The 21,076-nt window shown below is 36.0% G+C and overlaps 1 protein-coding gene across 5 annotated transcripts in view; it reads left to right on the top strand.

The window, feature by feature from the left end:
• JMJD1C (jumonji domain containing 1C) overlaps positions 1 to 21,076 on the top strand; it is a 264,455-nt gene that overhangs the window by 157,944 nt on the left and 85,435 nt on the right. For 4 of the 5 annotated variants that reach the window (XM_058696459.1, XM_058696457.1, XM_058696458.1 and 1 more), the window contains exon 3: positions 19,431 to 19,544. In XM_058696459.1, the coding sequence (XP_058552442.1) occupies positions 19,431 to 19,544 (114 nt within the window). Of the gene's footprint in view, positions 1 to 14,974; positions 15,551 to 19,430; positions 19,545 to 21,076 lie in introns of those variants that run through there. The other variant, XM_058696461.1, reaches the window with a different exon arrangement.

The raw sequence follows: 21,076 nt of genomic DNA, 5'->3' as shown, positions 1-21,076 counted from the left end.
TGTTTAGCCTCATCTTTGCATCATCCAAAACCTGTGGGACAGTGCTTAACACATTGTAGATGTTCCCCTGAATATTTGTTGAATGAATAAAACTTCCTAATCCTTTTTTGCATCAAAAGCTGCCAAGCAAGTTTTACCACATATTATACTAATGTGTGCTTGTGAGGGATGGGGTGGGAGTATATGTTGCACCATACTTAAGTAGTAGCTTTTTGGAACCTAAACCTGGAGATTTAACATTTACTCTTGTTAAATATCATTGTGTAAGAGCAGTTCCTTTGTTATCTAGATAGATGCCAGGGAAAATAAAATATTGATAATTTTACTTTCCTGTGTATAATACCATGCTCTTTGGTATAGGTAGCACATTATAGGTGCTTCACAGACATTTGCTAACTAAATGAATAATGAATGGCCATGAACTTATAGTTATCAAAGCTTCTACTTTGAGAGCTTGATTCACTAGTAGTAAATGTTTTATGCTTTTGTATGTCAAAATGAACATTTTGAATGTATTTTTTCACAGATGAGCATCTTAATTATAACTTCATGTATACTTTCTAGATGTCAGGGTAGGACACTTAACCTTAGTTTCCACCCTTACTCCATCCCCTAAAATAGCTACAATCAATTATATGTGATCGAAAAGTTTATGGTTCAATTTTGGTCCCTCAACTCCTTGGGCCACAGTCTTGAGCCAACTCATTCTGAGTTCATAGTTCATGTGACCTGGGAAATTTTTTTTGCTGCTTCACAGGCAGTTTTAATCAGCTTTGAAATCTTTTGTTGAATGATTAACCACACTTCTGGCTCTTCATATCTTCTCTGGAGGAACTTCCTCTTTGTTCCTCCTACTATGAGTAGAAAGTAGGGAACAATGATTGGAAACCTCATCTTTTTTAAGCATCAAGAGGAAACTACCTTTGTGGTTATATTGTTTACTATTTGGACAGTGTTTTCTCTTTCTGTGTAATCTAGGGAAGCAGCAGTGCCACTTTCTAAGCCTGCTGCTTTAACTGCTTGATATTTTTAGGAAGCGAAGACATCTTTAAATAGTTATCTCTCTGCATAATAGGAATGAGCTTAGCCTCTGCTAGCCCTAGGTTATTTGATTTTGAAAACCTGATGAGTGAAATTGATCTCTCCGTGGCTCAAATATCCCCACATTGAGAATGAACAGCTTTCCAATGTAAGCTATTTAAAGATCCTGTGCTTCCTGAGAAGGTAGGAGGTTAAGTTAGCAAAGTGACAAGGAGACTGATCTGTCAAGAGAATGTCTAAGACCTGACTGGGGCATTCTGTCCTGAGATATAGTCACAGTAGGCCAGGTGTTTTCAACCAAGATTCATGGCCTCCCAAAGCTGACTGAACCTCAGATAGCATTTTAAAACTAAGGATTCCTGGGCCTGTTCTGTGGTCTTTGTGATGTTCAGTCAGGTGCAGCCACAAGAGAAGACACAAGAGAGGCACAGGGAAACAAAGTTTATTACACTTATAGGTCATAGAGAAACAAAGTCACTGCATGCCAGAAGGGAGTAGGTTCAACCAAGTAGGTGTGGAGCCAAGAGGGAGTACAAAGATCTGTGGGTTAGTACCTTTGTTGGTGGTCTGCATGGAATAAACAAAAAAGAGCAAAGGTATTTTATTGGTATATTTGAATGTTCTTACTAGGTCAGAGGCAAGGGCAACAAGGGGATCTTGTGGGCCAGGGGCACCTGGTCACCTGGGCAGGGTACTTAGAGCTTGTTTGTGGGAATGTTGAGGCAGCAGGGGAAAGATTTGAAAAATATTTTTTAAAGTATTTTAAAAGTATAGTACCCCATTTTCAGAGTTTTTGATTCAGTAGGTCATCAGGGTTAAAACTTAGGAATATATATTCTTAGGTTCCAGATGATCTTGGAAACCCCTGAAATTGTGATGCAAAATTAGGTATTTTCATGTTTCTGGGTAAACTATAGCTTTCTTGAGACTCTTAAGAGTTCCTCAACTCCAAAAAGGTTAAGGACACATGCTTTAAGTCACTGGTTCTCAAATTACACAGTGCTTCAGAATTACTCAAAGACTTGTCACAACACAGATTGCTAGACCCCACCCCTAGAATTTCTGGTTCAAGTAGTGTGGGATGGAGCCTGATAATGTGCATTTTTAGCTAATTGTTATTGCTGATGCTGTTGGACAGGGAGCTACCCATTGAGAACCTCTATCTTAGAACTTGGCTGACACCACTCCGTGCCTTCAACATCAAGCTCTGGGAGGAAAGTGTACCTTTCAGAATTTCTCACCAATTAAAATAGTAACAAACATAATGAAGCATAACAAAGCTCATTCCAGTTCACCACCATAAGAGAATAGTAAAGAAAACTCCTTCCTGGCAAAGGAAGCAGCAGTGGAAAGTACACAGGCATTTTTAGTTGACCTATTAATTGATAAACTGGTTTCATAAACAATTGCTTTTCTTTTTTTATTTTTCATTTTTTAATGTTTATTTTTGAGAGAGAGAGAGAGAGAGAGAGAGAGAGAGAGAGTGTGTGTGTGTGTGTGTGTGTGTGAAAGTGGGGGAGGAGCAGAGAGAGGAAGACCTAAGGTCTGAAGCTGCTGACAGCAGAGAGCCAGATGCAGGATTCCAACTCAGGAACCCTCAGGTACGGACCTGACCCAAGTTGGATGCTTAACCAACTGAGCCACCCAGGCACCCCAACAATTGCTTTTCTGTGTGGCATTTTTTCTACGACAGTAGAAAACTGCATAGTTCCATGATCACTTAAAATATTTTTTTTCCTTTAACTAAGTAATGTAGCTTTTAAAGTATGCTTATGTTCTCCAAGGCCAAGTAGAATAGAACTCAAAGTTAAAACATTAAAATATAAATTGACCTGTGATAGGAAGCAGGAAATATAACCCTAAGGATTCCTGAAAGTAGGAAAACTTGTTCTATTTTAAAAATCTCCTGTAGCAGGTGGTCCAAGTTGTCAATGCAGGGAAGCTTTCAAATCCCCAAGGAAAAAGCAACTGTTTGAAAAGCTATAAAGCACTACTAAATCCACAGGAGTCCAAAAGAAGTTTATTTGAGTAGACTGCTTCCAGGCTATCTGAAACTTTGAAGAAAACTAAGGCCCTGGAAGGAATCTTTATTATCCATGAAGAGTCTAATTTTGAAACTTTCCTCTCTCTACAGAGATAAACTTAAGCCAGGCTTCTGGGCATCATTAATGAGTCTCAACTTTTTCATTTCCCAGTTTTTCTTGGGATTTTTGTTGCCTCATCCTTTAGAGGGAAGGAAAGTCCTTAGTGAAACAGGAACTGACCTGAATTAAGAAAACTTAGAGCTTTAGAGAAGAGGGTCTTTGTTTAAAGGAAGTGTATAGAAATTACATTAGTAATTGACCTGAAATTACCTTAGAAATTGACCTGATATTACATTATGGGTTTTCATTTTCTTTGTATTCATTTGCAATATAACTTTCATTCCAGTTTTATTATATGTGCTGTTAAAATGAGCGCGCAATATAACTTTAAATTGTACTATAACACAACATAAAAGAAGAAAAGTTCATTTTAAGTTTATTTTTATTTATTTTGAAAGAGAGACAGAAAGCAAGCCAGGGAGGGGCAGAGAGAGAGGGAGACAGAATCCCAAGCAGGCTCTGTGCTGTCGGCCCAGAGCCTGATGTGGGGCTCAAACACATGAACTGTGAGATCATGACCTGAGCCCAAGAGTCGGACACTTAACCAACTGAGCCACCAATGCACCCCAGAGGAAAAGTTCATTTTATCTTATTTATTTTTATTTTTATTTTTATTTTTTTAAAATGTTTATTTATTTTTGAGACAGAGAGAGACAGAGCATGAATGGGGGAGGGTCAGAGAGAGAGGGAGACACAGAATCCGAAGCAGGCTCCAGGCTCTGAGCTGTCAGCACAGAACTCAACATAGGGTCGAACTCACGGACCATGAGATCATGACCTGAGCCGAAGTCGGACGCTCAACCGACTGAGCCACCCAGGCGCCCCTATTTTTATTTTTTTAATGTTTATTTATTTTGGAAAGGGAGGCAGAGCACAAGTGGGGGAGGGGAAGAAAGAGAGGGAGACACAGAATCTGAAGCAAGCTCCAGGCTCTGAGCTGTCTGCACAGAGCCCAATGCGGGGCTCCAACCCACCAACTATGACATCATGACCTGAGACAAAGTCAGAAGCCCAACCAACTGAGCCACCCAGGCGCCCCAAGAAAAGTTCATTTTAAATGAATCATTAATTTGTTGGTAATTGAAAGAAACCACTTCAGTACAAAAGTCTTTATGTCAACTTTTCTCTTCCATTTTAGTTTTTAAAATTTTTTTAAATAGTATTTTTTTAAAGTTTTTTAACATTTATTTATTTTTGAGAGACAGAGTGAGACACACCACGAGTGGGAGAAGGGCAGAGCGAGGGGGGCATACAGAATCCAAAGCAGGCTCCAGGCTTTGAGCTGTCAGCACAGAGCTCAGCATGGGGCTTGAATTCACGGACCGCGAGATCATGACCTGAGCCGAAGTCAGACACTCAACCAACTGAGCCACCCAGGTGCCCCTAGTTTTTCAACTTTACATAGCAGTATTTTGATATATTATGACTGTCTAAGTGTTGGCATAAGTTATCAATAGTTAAAGAAACATGATTGAAACTTTGGTAATTTTTGTATTAACCATATTTTGAATCTAAATGGTACTTCGTATACATGATTATCACCACCTAAAATGCATTACTTTAAAAAAAAATTTTTTTTAATGTTAATTAATGTTTGAGAGACAGCGGGAGCAGGGGAGGGACACAGAGAAAAGGAGACACAGAATCTGAAGGAGGCTCCACGTTCTGAACTGTCAGCACAGAGGCCAACATGGGGCTTGAACTCATCAATGGCAAGATCATGACCTGAGGCGAAGTCTGACACTTAACCTACTGAGCCACCCAGGTGCCTCCTAAAATGCATTAATTTTTTAAATTAGTAAAATAATTACAATATCATACTTAATGGAAATTGTGAATCCCCCTTATTAGTTGAAAAATCCAGCTTCCAGATTGTTGCTGACATCATCAGATGATGTTTTTGACAAACAAGGAGGTAATGGGGAAATAATTGTAGAGCCTTGTTGACTTGTGCTGCACAAGAAACAGATGTTTGCCAGATGGAAATGAACAAAACTAGTAAAGAAATAGATATTCTATTCAAGTTTCCAAGAGTACAAGCAGTGAAATGATTAAGAAAAATCGGAAAATACATTTTAAATACGTTTTTGAACAAAAAATGGCCAGGTAATCAGACATATGCAAACATAAGTGCATATGTACTACTTTCTGAAGATGGTATGTATGACAGGACTGAAGACTATAAGTCATATTTTAATTTAACTTTTAATTTCTTCTGTGATTTTGTGATTAACCATTTTAACACATACTTTGCATTAATGGTTGGGTTGATTTAATTTTGTAATATTTTAATTCCCACAAAATTACATTTGCTTTTTTATCATAAGAGATAAAGGGTCTGTGGATTACAGAAATTCCATGTCACAGAAGTCTCCCATGGAGTTTTATATCTGCCCAGTGGTACAAACCTTGGTTATTAATTTATTCTGAAATAGCAGAAGTTACTATTTACTTTTAATTCTGCCACCTTTTCTAAATACATGAACATTCAGCAGTATTTGTTTTATGCTTTTATATATGCAAAAGTAGCAGTGTTTATGAAAAGTTTGACTTAATCTTATCTTCACTTTGCTCATAAACATGAAGTGGCTTAAATAACATAGTATTAGAATTTTAGAATTGGAGAGAATCTTTAGTGTTTTATAAATCACTCCTTGCCAGAGCCATAAAGTGGATCCTTCAGTGATAGACTTGTCAAGTGTTTGTCCCAGATTTTTCTTAACTGCTTCTAGTTTTTAGAAGCTTACTACTTCGTAAGTAAGTCTGTTTTGGTATGGTAATATTTAATTATTGGAAATTTGTTTATTCTTTGTGCTGAGCTAGCATTGGCTTTCAAAATTTTACTTATAAGGTCCTTCCTTTCCAGATTGCCTAGCCCTTTATTTTATTTTATTTTATTTTTATTTTTATTTTTATTTTTATTTTTATTTATTTATTTACAGAGAGACAGCCAATGCAAGTGGGGGAGGGGGAAGAGAGAGGGAGAGAGAGAATCCCAAGCAGGCTCTGAGCTGCTGGTGGAAAGCTAGACTTGGGGCTCAAACCCATGAAACCATGAGATCATAACCTGAGCTGAAACCAAGAGTCAGACACTTAACCGACTGAGCCACCCAGGTGCTCCTAGCCCTTTAAGTAACTGTAAATAATTATTATTTGTCCTTCTCCTTTTCTCCAAGCAAGACATTCTCCATTCCTTTCAATGATCCTAATAATCCATGATTTTTTTTATTTATTAAAAAAAATTTTTTTTAATATTTGTTTATTTTTGAGAGAGAGGCAGGGACAGAGTGTGAGCAGGGGAGGGGCAGAGAGAGACACACACACACACAGAATCCAAAGCAGGCTCCAGGCTCTGACCTGTCAGCACACAGCCCGACTTGGGGCTCGAACTCATGGACTGCGAGATCATGACCTAAGCTGAACTAAGACACTTAACCGTTACGACTGACCCACCCGGGCACCCCCTAATAATCCATGATTTTTAAATGTCTTTGACACATCTTAGTTTGTAATTGTTTCTCTTATATTGTGATGCCCAAACTGAACAAGATATTCAGAGATAGTATGACCAATGTAAGATCTAAGGGATTATTGTGTCTCTTTTTGAATCATTCTGTCATTTGTTAATTTGCTAATAAAGATAGTCAGCATGTGATAGTGTGCAAGACAAAAGATGAAGGTTAGACAGAGTACAGGTACAGGTTAAACATTCAGGTTAGAAACAGTACTATTATTTAGTATTTCTTTAACCAGTTTCAAATGCATCAAAAACTGTCATCCAGCCCATATTTCATTGACTTTACCTTGATGAAAGTAGCCTTTGTTTTTATTAGAAGACAAATTATTCTCAGTGAGTATATTTGGCTCTTAGTAATCACTGTGTATTAGTTTTTTTCATGATTCTAATTTTCCATCTTGGAGTTTTGCTGGAGTTGCTAGCATGTAGTTTGTTCCTGAATTGCCCCCTCTTTTATAAATATCAGTAGATGCCTATGTCCATACTATCTTGATAATGCCTTGATTTATTTTCAGAGACTACCAGAAACAGCTCTGAGTTTATATCCATCAAGTCAGTATGCTAACATGTAATTTATTTGAACCCATCTAAACTTGGATCATTAGTTAATGAAAGCACGATGATGTTTCTATTCTTTGTAATAATAGAAGAGTGAAAAAAAGGACTTAATATCCAACACTAAAAAAATGCATAATAAAATTAAATGTTCATTTACTTGATTAGTTTTTATTAGGTAGCTATTTAAAATAATGTCAATGTAGTAAAATGAAAAGAGTTTCAAGATACAATTTATAAGCTGCTCCTTTTAAATTGTATCTTGGTGGTGCCTGGGTGGCTCAGTCTGTTCAGCATCCGACTTTGGCTCAGTTCATGATCTCACAGGTCATGGGTTCAAGACCCATGTCAGGCTGTGCTGACAGCTCAGAGCCTGGAGCCTGCTTTGGATTCTGTGTCTCCCTCTCTCTCTGACCCTCCCTCCCTTGCCCTCTCTCTCTGTCTCAAAAATAAATTTAAAAAAGTTTTTAATTATATCTTAAAACTTGGTAACAAATATACTTGTGAAAAAAGGGCTGAAAGTGCAATTACTTTTGAACTGGCTGAGAAAAATTGTTAAAACCAGGGGATCCTTTTTACGCATTTATTTTGTTTTCCAAATTATCTCTAATGTAATTATGTGATTTACTAATTTAGGTTTTTTTTTTTTTTTTTTTTTGAGACAGAGAGAGACAGAGCATGAGCAGGGAAGGGGCAGAGAGAGAGGGAGACACAGAATCAGAAGCAAGCTCCAGGCTCTGAGCCATCAGCACAGAGCCCGATGCAGGGCTTGAACTCACAGACTGTGAGATCATGACCTGAGCCGAAGTCGGACACTCAACCGACTGAGCCACCCAGGTGCCCCACTAATTCAGTTTCTTAAAAAGAATCCTCTACTATCCTTTATGGCTTAGTTTATTTTTAGTCTCCAGTTTATACTTGCCATATTGAAAATCATTTTCTCGACAGAAAGTAGAGTAACAAAATAGGAATTAAATTAAACTTTCCTTTTATTTTTAACCATTAATGGTTTATGATCTTCCCAAGTGTTCTTTTTATGAACACAGCTTTAAAAACCTCTTCATGTTGAGTTGCTTTTTTTTCTTAATCCTGCTTATTTCTCCTTTCTGAAAGGTGGCATATGTGTTATTAAGGCATATTAGAAATATGTAAATTCTTAATGTTCTACCCTTTTTTCCTTGGGTGGTATATGATTTTGTAGTTTGTTATAGACTGGTTTCATTTTCCTCCATTTTATGTTCAAAGTTTAAAGTTTTATTCAGCAGATAGCAAAACACCTTCCTCTGTGCCACTTCATGCCAACAAGCATGAAAACAGTACAGTTTTTACACCATCTTAGAAAGTAAAAATCATTCAGCTATGAATTAGGAAATCCACGTTCTAGTCCCAGGGTTCTATAAACAAGGTTGGTTGGCTTTTTGTGAGAGAAAGAGTGCATGTGTATGTGCATGCAAGTGGGGGAGAGGGGCAGAGAGAGAGAGGTGAAAGAGAATCCCAAGCAGGCTCCATGCTGTCAGTGCAAAGCCCAGAACCTGATGCAGGGCTTGATGTTAGGAGCCATGAGGTCATGACCTGAGCCAAAACCAGAGTACAACACTTAACTGACTGAGCCACCCAGGTACTCCAGACACTTGAATGTCCATTTCTTCATCTGTAAAAATTAGATTATTACTCTCAGGGCACCTGGGTGGCTCAGTTGGTTAAGCATCCAACTCTTGATTTCGGCTCAGGTCATGATCTTACAGTTTTTGGGTTTAAGCCCCATGTCAGGCTCTGCACTGGTAGCAGAGAGCCTGCTTGGAATTCTCTTTCTCCTCTCTGCCCCTCCCCCTATCACGTGCACATGCTCACTCCCTCTCTCTCTCAAATTAAACTTTCAAAAATTAGACTGTTATTCTCTCAAGTTCCATTTCCCTTTTTAAAAGCCCCCCCCCAATTATTCAGTTTTCTAATTCACTTTTTCTCCACCTATGACGTGAAAATCCATCTTTATCTTACACAAAATTCTCCTACTTCACTGATGTTATTTAGGGATTTTCTAAACTATCCACTGATACTGTTTATTCATGCTCCAGTTTCACACTGTTGTATTAATTAGAGCATTCAAATATGGTATGTTATTAGGGATAGTTCCCTGTCATTGATTTTTTTTCCTCTTCTTTCTCTCTTTTTACAACTTTTCTGATTATATTTACTTTTCCAGAAAATTGATTTTTTAGTTCCAAATTAATTGGCACTTTTATTGAGTTCATATTAAAGTTATAGAAGAATGTATAGAAAAATTACATTTTCGTTACAGACAGAGTTTTAAAGGAAAATATCAGGTATACAGAATAGTATATGAGCAAAGGAAACAAACTAAATTATCAAACAGGATCATTTTATTAATTAATTTTGAGGTATCGACATCTCAATTAAGTAGTGCTAGTACTTACACTGGTTTGGAAAGAAGTATGAATAACTTAGGAATGGTTAAGCATTTAGTTCTACTCATATTTGGCTTTATGTGGTGACAGGATATAAGTATGCCAGTGTCCTAACAACAGTATGAAATACAAGTCTAAAAATACAGTCTGGAATTACTCACTTATTTGTAGAACGAAAAATTGATTATCTTAATGGCACATACCTGCAAAGTTACAGAGACAGAAGAGGAAATGGAACCTCATAATACTGGGAGGAAAGAAGTCTGTCTAATCAGGGAGATTCTGAAAGAGAAAACCTAGAAATGACAAACTCAAAACTACTGTAGAGTGGATGGCTTATTCAGAAAGCTTAGAAGGATAAAAACAAAACAAAGGAAACTGAATTCAGCCATATGCATATTGAAAAATATACAGACTATTTGTGTAGACTTTTTATGTTTTAGTATCCTCAACAGTGAGTTTTCTTTGTTCAACTATATGTGATTAAAATTTACCAAGGTTTAAAGAATGGACACATTTAAAAAAAATTTTTTTTTAATGTTTTTATTTATTTTTGAAGGAGAGAGAGAGCCTGAGTGGGGGAAGAGCAGAGAGAGAGGGAGACATAGAATTTGAAGCAGGCTCCAGGCTCTGAGCTGTCAGCACAGAGCCCGACGCGGGGCTCGAACTCCCGAACTATGAGATCATGATCTGAGCCGAAGTCGGGCGCTCAACCCACTGAGTCACCTAGGTGCCCAAGAATGGACACATTTTGTTGCACTCCCCTCCTCTCATGACTGGGTCCATTATGAAAGATATACTGAAGAAAGGAGGGAAAGGAGCACTAATTCTCCAATTATTAATTAAGTTCTTAACAAGGCTGTAATTTTTTATTTCTATGATAATTATCTGTTTCCTACCAGAAGTGTGGAATATGGGGCGTCTGGGTGCCTCATTGGACTTAAGCTCATGTCATGATCTCACAGTTCCTGGGTTTGAGCCCTGCGCCAGGCTCTGTGCTGACCAGCTTGGAGCCTGGAGCCTGCCTCAGATTCTGTCTCTCTGCCCCTCCCCTGCACGTGCTTGGTGTCTGTCTGTCTCTCTTTCTCTCTTTCTCTCTCTCTCTCAAAAATAAATAAACATTAAAAAAATTTTTTTGAAAAAGTGTGAAATGTGCGCTAGGGTAGAATTTGTTTGTCTTTTCCTCACCATTGTTTCCTTGGGGTCAAGCATAGTGCTTGGCAAGCAAAAGATACCCCATACCTGTTGGTTGAATGACTGCGCTGCATGATTGAAGGAGAGAAAAGAGTTTAAAAAATCAGCAAGAGTAGGCCAGTATCATCTGGAAATCGTTGTAGAACTCACAGTCTGTTGAAAGGAGGAAACAGTGCTACATAATCTTTGCAGTCCCAGGAAGTTCTGCATGGATTCATTTTTGTAAAGAAGTTAATCCTTTGAACATTACCACAATGCAGTAGTTATGTGTTTGATTATATATTTTCATATATTACAGGACAATAGGGCATATTGAAAGATATTTTCCTGAATCTAGTCAGCCTTCATGTAAGGCTATATCATGTTGAAATTCTCTGAACTACTATTATTCATCTTTCTTACCTTTATGTCTACTAAAATATTTACAATGCTAGGCTATTGAACTTAGAGGCTCTTGGTTTTTTTGAAAATCTATACTTAGAGAAATCCACTTGTTTCCTTAGACTTCTACATCTATAAAGATGAGGGATTTATTTCTTTCATGACCCAAGATAAATGGAACCAAAATGCTCATTTATTTTAACTCTTAATTGCACATGTAATTAAGGTTCTTACATTATTGGAAAGAACAGATTTTCTTTAGCTAGTCATACCGTGTTGCTTTCCTTTTAGCTTCTGTTTACTTTCTCACCTCTGTTGATTTATTCAGCTTGTAACCTAGAAACCAGCTAAAAAGGAAGGAAGTCAGACATGTGTATTTCTGGGCAGTAACTGGAGTAGTTTCCTCTTCCTCTAGCCTGGTTTAGCTGCCAGAGAAAACTTTTTGCCCCCCCATCTTCACCCAACCAAAAAAAAAAAAAAAAAAGGCAGGTGGGGAGGGGGAGAAATGAAAGAAAAGAAAAATTAGCAATAACTGTTCAGCTTACTACCTTAATCCATTAAGATATAACCCATAAGAACAACCAATCTAAAGGCCCAAAATGCTGCTCTCCTCAAAATGGTGCTTTTTGCTGTCTGAAAGGTGGCATCTACCATCCCTAAGGAGTTCTAAGAACAAGAGAAAAATTAAGGAGATTTGATGTAAAAGCTGAGCAATTTATTATATGCTTGCTACCAAGTATGTTCTCTATATTGTTATTTCACTGTTTTTATTTGTGTTAGAAATACTAATACTCTGTTACCAGAGTACCAGACCAAACTCACATTCATATGTTTTTAAAAATATTTAAAAACATTTTTTAAACTGTATGTCAAGCCCAATTTATTAAATAGATATTAAAAAGATATTTATGGCTTTCAACTAGTTGCATCTTTGTGCCCCGCTCATTTGCATTGAAAGTTGACTTATAGTATTTCTTTATCCTAATGGAGAAGTATTTAATTCAGCCATGATATAGTATGAAATAAAAATGAATGGTTTTTCTTTACTAATGTTACTTATTTTTATTTTTAAAAAATTATTGCATTTGGGCCACCAGGGTGGCTCAGTTGATTAAGCTTACGACTTCAGCTCAGGTCGTGGATCTCACTGCTTGTGAGTTCAAGTCCCACGTCGGGCTCTGGGCTGACAGCTCAGAGCCTGGAGCTTGCTTTGCTTTCTGTGTCTCCCTCTCTCTCTCTGTCCGTCCCTTGCTTGCACTCTGACACACTCTCTCTGTCTCTCAAAAATAAATAAACATGTAAAAAAATATTGCATTTTATGTCACTAGGAATATATAAATATCGTGGCAGGTGGATTGTTAGCTAACTGTAGTTCTATGTGCTGTTTGATTCTGTAGGGGGACGGATAGTATTTGAGGAGCAAAGACAGCTGTTTCTAAGTATACGTTATATACAGTCAAACCTGAATTTACGTGAGCTTGTAAGATGAATCCTATGAAGTATTAAACTCATTCTCTAATGAACAAGAAATTGTAGAAATGTAGTGTGAAATGTATTTAAAATGTGATGTTTTATAATATAATAGCCTGAATTAAACATTTGATGTTTCTTGTGTTATTGGAGGGTCAGAATAAAACTGTCATATTTATCCAGTTGTTGTGGGCTTTTTTGTAAATGACATTGTGAATTCTTTTCATGTATGTTTTATATTCATGTGTGAAGTGATTATGAATGAATTATTGGAATGGTGTGTATGATGTAATATGCAGTTGATTTATTAAAAAAAAAAACTGTTCTAGGGGCACCTGCATGGCTCAGTAGGTTAAGCGTCTGACTTCAGCTCAGGTCATGATCTCACTGTTTGAGCCCTGCATTGGGCTCTGTGCTGACAGCTCAGAGCCTGGAGCCTGCTTTGGATTCTGTGTCTCATTCTCTCTGCCCCTCCCCAACTTGCACTCTGTCTCTTAAAAATAAATAAATGTAAAAAACAAAACAAAACAAAACTTTGTTCTAAAGTTGTATTTTAGTACTATTAGTCTTTTAAAGTTGTATCTTACTAATATTTTTAGAATAATCATTATCCATCTCTTTTATCCTTAAAACAACAAAAAAAGGTTGAGAGTTTTGTAGGTACAGTCAGTCATGTACCATATACTAAATTGAAAATATCTTTTCAGTAGTGAACCTGATGTTTTCTGTGAAATGAAACTGGTACATCTGGAATAGGTGTAGAGAGTCAGGGCATTGGCTGGTGGTGGGAAGTTTTTTTCTTTCTTTCTCTCTCTCTCTCTCTCTCTCTCTCTCTCAGAGAATTCCAAGTAGGTTTTGCACTGTCAGCATAGAGCCTGACTTGAGGCTCGAACCCAGGACCTGAGCCCAGATCAAGAGTTGGATGCTCAATCCAACTGACTGAGCCACCTAGGCGCCCTGGGAAGTTTTTCTCTTAATATGATTTGATGAACTGGTTGGATATGCTGTATGAAAAAAAATGTCAATTTTTAGGTTTATTAAAATTGAGGGGTGCCTGGCTGATTCACTCAGTGTAGCATGTGGCTCTTGGTTGTTGAGTTCAAGCCCCATGTTGAGTGTGAAGATTACTTAAAAATAAAATTTTTTTAACTTCTTTTTTAAATGTTTATTTTTGAGAGAGAGAGAGAGCAGGGGAGGGGCAGAGAGGCAGGGGGGCAGTGGGGACAGAGGTTCAGAAGCAGGCTCTGTGCTGATAGCAGAGAGCCCTATGCAGGGTTTAAACTCACTGAGATCCTGACCTAAACCGAAGTTGGACGCTTAACCGACTGAGCCATACAGATGCCCCCAAAATAAAATCTTTAAATAAAATTGGGAGATATCTGTGTTTGATATCTGCAAGATATCAAATTTATAATAAAAGAACATTCACGTCATTTAAAAATAAGTGTTTTCTTATACTCACAGATATTTAACATTCTTTTTTCAAATTCAGTGTGTATATTATACCTACAGCACACTTCTGAATCTAGGCTTACCTCATTTCTGGTGCTGAGTAGCCATGTGTATCTAGTGGCCACCATATTGGACAATATAATTCGAGATTAGAAAGAAGTTAAGAGCATATGTTAGGTAACACATCAGAAAAATATATTTTATGGTTTCAACTTACAGATTTTTATAACTGTGAATTGTCTAGATTGTTTTCCTAAAGAAAAAAAATGTTACAGGAGTATCTTTTTAAATCTGCTAAAATAAATATTACCAGTTTTCCTTTCAAGTGTTGTTGTCATTTGATTTCATTTAGACTGTTAATCCAAAAATGTTTATAACTCTTTTTCCTGAGAATTTTTTATGGCACTATATATTTAAGGACAAATGATTAAACTAAAAATAGGTACTCTAAAACAAAGTATTTTCAGTGGTTTAATGTTATACTTCATTTTTGCCAACTTGAGAGATGTTTACATATTATTTGTTTTCTGCACTTTCTCACCTTGGTAAATCTGGAAAGCAAAAACTTTGTATTTGCATTTGCTTTACTGAAAGAGACAGTAAACTTGAGGTCTCCGTCTCACCACTAGTCTGTCTTTGTCTGTTGTTAAAATTATGAGCCAGTCTCTATGGCCGCAGCCAAATGAGTAATCACCAGTAATGTGACTCGTGCTGGAAGTGACTCCATCAGCACCTGTGACGGGGGATTAGTTACAGTTTACAGAGCACCGCCCCTTCCCTTCTCTCAGTGTGCCCTAAGCCAAGTAGTCTTTCTCATTTGGGTGTCTGCACTGTTGGAAGCTACTGCAGTGTGTTTCCACGCAGACAGAGTACAGTGGGAAAGGCTTTCTCTAGCTGATGGATGGCTGTTCTCTCTATTTGGAGTATCTCACTGGTTATGTAAGCGACCTCGGGAGAAATTATCCTGACCCAGATCGGAGGATGCAGTAGTGCTTCAGCTGCAGGATTTCTTAGTCGTTAACACCACAGTGCTGATGACAAAGAGCGAGTTGTAATCCTCATCGCTGCCAGGGCTGAGCCAGAGCAGACAGAAAATCGTCATTTGCTCGTCGGAGACTTGTTAGGTTACAGCTCTGCTTCGTTCTGTGGTCTTGGCTTTTCTTCCTATACAATGACGACGCTGCAAGTGAGCTCAGAAATGCTTGGTTTGAGAGCCATTTGCCTGTGATTTTTGAAGACGAAAGAAGTATTTAGGCTAGATAAAAAATCCTGCTCAAGAGTGAAATGGAAATGTCAGCTACTTCTTGACCTTTAGAGCGGTGTCGTGGATTTCTGAGATTTAAAGATACTTAAAAATTTTAAAGAACAAAGTACGGTTTGTATTTTTCTGCTTCCTTTTTTCTTTTGTCTTAATTTACATTTGGTTTTACTTCTCAGCCTTAGGAATTAAGGTCACTGCCTTTTATTGATCGAGCCTTAGTGTTCTTAGTTTTAAGAAATTTTAACTATCTCGTTTGTTTAGAAGGAATTATTGTGTGTTTAGTAATTTCATAACACTGTAAAAAGATTAAAAACTAGAGTTTGTTTAAAGTATTAGAGCAGAAATGTTTCAGATTAGCATTTTTAGAATATAGTGTTTTAAGGGAAGTGAGGGTGTTTGTTTTGTGAGGGTTTTTTGTGTGGTGTATTCCAGTCCCCACCCCCAACTTGTTTTCTAACAGTATCGTGTTTTTCAATAGACCTGCTTGGGTGGGAATTTGGACTTTGTTCTTTCAAGTCACTCCAGTCTTTGTGTGTGTGTGTGCGTGTGTGTGTGTGCGTGTGTGTGTGTGTGTAGACTAAACCTTGACTTCTAAAATGTTGCTTAGTTTTCTGCTTCCTTATTTTCCCTTAGTAAAGCTTATATCAGATTTTTGTAGTTAATGAGCATGATTTTTTTTTAACTTGGAAAAGGAATTGTTAAATGTTAACTGGAGGTTGTTAAAAACTCAGACTGCAGACATAAACTCCATGAATTTCTAGTTAAACGTTAAATGTGAGCTTTAACGTGGTTTGTTTGAGCAGCTGAGTTATGTTTGAGAGCTGTAGCTGATTTATTTTAAAAATGTTTTTTTGAGGAGGGCTCATCTGTTCTCCTCTTCCTCATGTGAATGGAATGTGGTGCAGCATGGAGCCCCAAACAGGATACAGTTGTTCTAAGCATTCTTCCTATAGCGTGGTGTAGGCCCTACTAGAAATGCAGGCTCTCAACTAAGTATTTATTTTAGCTTTAGACTATTTTTAAAGTATCGTTAACACAGACAAAGAGACCTTAAAGGAACTCTTAATCCATTAATAAAATTACAAAAGTTTTTTTTCCAATTATGATTATTTGATTTTAAATTAGTAATTTTTATTTAAATTTTCAAAGGCTTTTTTCAGCATTCGAATAATAGTCTTTTTGTGATTAGGGCCATATTCTGTGACTTTCATCAGATGGTAGCTCATTGCTTCCCCTTGGGCTGTGGAAGTTCCTCATAGAATGATGTATCTTTAGAGTCTTGAATTAGTTATGTATGAGTTCTAGTTTCTTTACATTCCAGTACACCTAGACCCGTGAAATATTTACTACAGAATCATCTTAAAAGCTGTAGGATCCATTCACTTTATTTAAATATTTTTTTATTTTTTAAACTAATATGTCTTTGAAATGTGTTTGACTTGGATACAAATACTAATAATGGTTACATCGTTGATTTCCACTTCAAAAAAAATCAGTGTTTTTTAACTACTTAATTACATATGTCGTTTGTCTTTAATTTTTCCATAAAGTAGTAAAAATCACACATTTTCAGGGTTGTTTATTTAATACATATTGGAACATTTCTTTCAAAGTACTGTAAAAGTGTTTATCAGCACTTGCTTGGAACATATTTGTAGCTTAAATATAATTTGTACATTTTAAAATTTGCAAGTTGTGGCCCTATTTAATACTATTTTAAGAAGCATGTATACACTTGACCTCCATTTGTACATGAGTATTATCAAAATAGACCTTTATAAACTAATTTTTTTAACATTTCTGGTAGCTAAATTCTCCTAATGGCTTTCAATTAGTTACCTTAAGAGAATTTTTTTTTTTTATTTTAGCCTAGAAACTAAACTTAGTAATTTAAATCATGATTAGTTGGCCTGTTAAAATTTACCCTTAGCACTCTGACCTACCTTAAATAGCTGAGTTCTGAGAGATTTTCTTCACAAGAATGTTTTTCATATTATAAAATGACTAGGTCTCATAGGAAATGCAAACCACCTGTATTATTTGCGTAAGAAAGAGGCACTCAGACAGGAGTTTACTTCTTTTTCAAATCCTACTTAATTGAATTGTACCTTTAGCCACTTAGATAATAGCTTTTGTGGACCTTTTTGTTAACCTTCCCGAGTTGACCTGACATGGTACTGTTTGAAAAGAAATAGAGCATTTGAATAAAGTTCAAGGATTAAATCAAGTCTTGAAAAGGTGCCAATGTTTTCTAGTTTACTAAAAACTAAACCAAGATATAATATGAAAAATATTACGTATTTCATGTCAATCACATAGTGGTAGGCATTTTAAAGTCTAAATAAGATAAATGCTCTTGAATTCCTTACAAAACTTCAGTCACTTGTTAGGTAAAATAATAGGATTTTATGAAATAATCTTAGGAATTTAGTCTTGGTAAATGGAAACTTGCTAGATGGCCACAGTAGCAGGAGATAGCTAAATAATGGGAGAATGTCTGTTTTGAAATGTAATTTCTCACCCAGATAAGAATACTCCTGATACATATGTAGTACTTAAAAGGTTAGCCTTAGGACTGACTGGGGAGGAAAGAACTTATTACTGTGGTTCGATTTTCTAATTATAAATACTGAAAATAAGTGGGAATGTAAGAGGATTTTTTTCATGTTATTTTAATTTTGGAAGGAAGATATTATTTCTAAGTTCATGGTATCGTGTAGAAATTAAGTTTTCTTTAAAATGCTTATTTTTTCCCCCATGTGTTTAACAGTTACAGACTACTCAATGAATCAAATCGAAAGCTTTAAAAGGAATTTCTTAAATACAGAAATTAACTCCTTAAGAGCCACTCTGAACTAAAGATCTTGAAAACTTTTTCCCCAGAGTGCATATTAGTTGTGATTAGCAGGATGTTAGATTTCTTTAAGACCTAATAAGAGAAGGGGAAACACAATGGCTTTGAATCTCCTGGGCATTTTTACTGTCTGTGGCCAAAAGCTTTGGTTTGCATTCAAACCAAATCTTCTAACAAGAAAGATTTCTCCATGTTCTATAGGTAATTTATAAACTAAGTTGGTTAATTCCATTTTCCAAACTTTGATTCTTTTATAATAGTAAAGCCATTATATGTTAAGTTTTTACAAAAGTACCGAGGATATGACACTTGGGTTTTTATTCAAGCTGCTTCTGCTTCGAAAGTGTGACAGTAATTAAAAAAATGCATACATAGTGCGTTTGTTTCCTTCCTTCCTCTTCCGCCTCCCTCACTCCCACCCTACCCCAAGATATAGGTTAAAAACTCCTTTATGTAAAAGATGAGCCGGTGTTCTTTAAAATAATCAAATCACCATGGATCCTCTATTTTTGGTTTGTTTGTGCCTTCGTTTGATTTTTAAAGTACTAGAGTCTGGACTGAGAGGTGGATTTTGTGTAATACTTCTTACCTCCCTCTTTTCCTGCTTCCCTTCCCCCACGCTGCTCTCACTGAAGCAGCTGGATTTTTATTTGTGCTTGGGGCAGGGGCAGGGGCGGGGGTGGGGTAGTACACGGGGTGGAGTTAAAAGACCAGATGCATCCTGATCATTTAAAATCCTTGATGTGAATGAGCTAGGAAAAAAATAACTATAAACTGTACCTGCTCTGTTTTTATAAAGATTAATACTTAATATTTTTTTAAAAGAGAGTTGGAGTAGAATGCTCTTCTACCAAGTTTATTATTTGAGAAGCAATTTCTTTTTTTATCTTAGAAATTTTTATACACCATGTATATTTGATTTTTAAAATAAACAACCTCTACATCTACTTCATTCCTTTCAAATACAAAATATTGTATGGATAAAAGCATTTAGATTATAATATAAAAACTAATGTTAATTGGTATCCTAAAACCATTGTAATAATGACATTTATACGTTGTATTCATATATACCCTTCGTATTTGAATATAAAACCCAGAAAATAACCATTATAAATTTTTTTTCTTTTACCAGACTTTCAAACCCCTGGTTGAAAAAAGTATACCCAGTTCAATCACTGCGGTAGAATTCCTTGTAGATAAACAACTGGATTTTTTAACTGAAGATAGTGCCTTTCAACCCTACCAGGTAAGAAATTTTAGGTTGCTTTTAAAAGTTAGCTAATCTTTAAACTTCACTGGTAATGTAGATATTCTTTTAAATAGTCAGTTTGAACTAATATGTAGTGTGCAAGAAACCCAGTGCTTTCAATAAATTTTAATTATAGGATAAATGGTTAATTTATCCAGTCAACAGATTTATATACCGAGAACTTAACTATGAGCCAGGCAGCATTCTGTCACTGGGAATACACAAGTGAGCAAAATTAAGTCCCTACCATTATAAATAATGTTCATTGTTAGAAAATAACTGGTTAGATATTAGTATAAATTACCTTTTCTCCAAGCTCTAAAGATTAAGAATTGGGTCAATTAATGTAATTAAATGAGATTAATGTTTATGCATATAGTAATAGTAGTTCTTTTTCTTTTTAACTGAGAAGTTTCCATTAGACTGTCATTAATTGTATTGTTCATTTTCTAAATTTTAGTTCCCAGTTACAGTCTGAATACAAATACATTTAATTGGAAAAATATTTTCTAGTAGACCTTAAGATAGAAATCATGTGAAGAAACTCCTATCAAAAATAGACTGAGTTTTAAAATTTCTAGTGAAGTTGTCGGTTAGTTTCTTAAGGTATAAGTAAAAATGAACAGCAGTTTGTTTTCTTTATATATTTGGATTTCAGACTGAATTAAATCTCTTTCATGCATTTTTTACTTAAGTGATTAAAATAATATAATTGCATTGAAAGAAAGGATGAGTGAACTAGCTTGACGTTTTTTGTTTTTTTTTAATGGAGCTGAAAGTCAGTACTCCTATTTCATTTCAGAATAGTTACTGTTTTCCGAAAATAAAATATAGAGGCATCGTTTCCATGGAAAGAACAAGAGCTGAGTTAATGAGCAGTGATTTGTTGTGTGTGGAGTTATAATACTTAGGGAATTAGAGTAGTTATGTGCATCTTCTGTTAGATCTACCAGAATGGGATGATAGTACCTGAGTTAAATGTTATTTTGAAGTCTACAAAGATATTCTTTGTCCTTTCACATTATTTTTCTTATTTCATTAAATGACCTAGTTTTTGTACTGTTAGCTTTTTTGTTCTTTGTTTACAGTATTTATAGCTAAAAATTCATAGCAAGTTCCAGTATAATATTGGAGGTGTTGAGCTTTTCCCTTGGGTTTTATTTTGTTTTGTTTATAATTGTGAATGCCATTTAGCTTAACTCTAGGCCTTATTATAATTTCATTTCTAACAGTCTTTTAGTGGGAATTAGACTGGATGAGTCTAGTAAAATCAAAGGAACCTCCCAGCCCTTAATGTTTTAATTTTGTGGTTGCTGATTAGCAGCACTTTGGAAGTTTCAGCTTGGATTTGATTTAGAGAAGTGAAATCATTATGTAGAAATTACTTTTAAAAATAAACTCTTTTGCCAGGTGGCCTAAAACTCCACAACATGTTTATTAAAATTATAATCATTGAAAGAATGTGCTAACATTTTATAGGGGTTTTGGGGTGACTTTTTGTTTTTTACATGTTAAGCTTTTAGATTCTG

The sequence above is a fragment of the Neofelis nebulosa genome, chromosome 13, assembly GCF_028018385.1.
Source record: "Neofelis nebulosa isolate mNeoNeb1 chromosome 13, mNeoNeb1.pri, whole genome shotgun sequence".
In the NCBI taxonomy this organism is placed as follows: domain Eukaryota; kingdom Metazoa; phylum Chordata; class Mammalia; order Carnivora; family Felidae; genus Neofelis; species Neofelis nebulosa.
The sequence above is the reverse complement of the archived record's forward strand: the minus strand, read 5'-3'. Positions and strand labels throughout refer to the sequence as shown.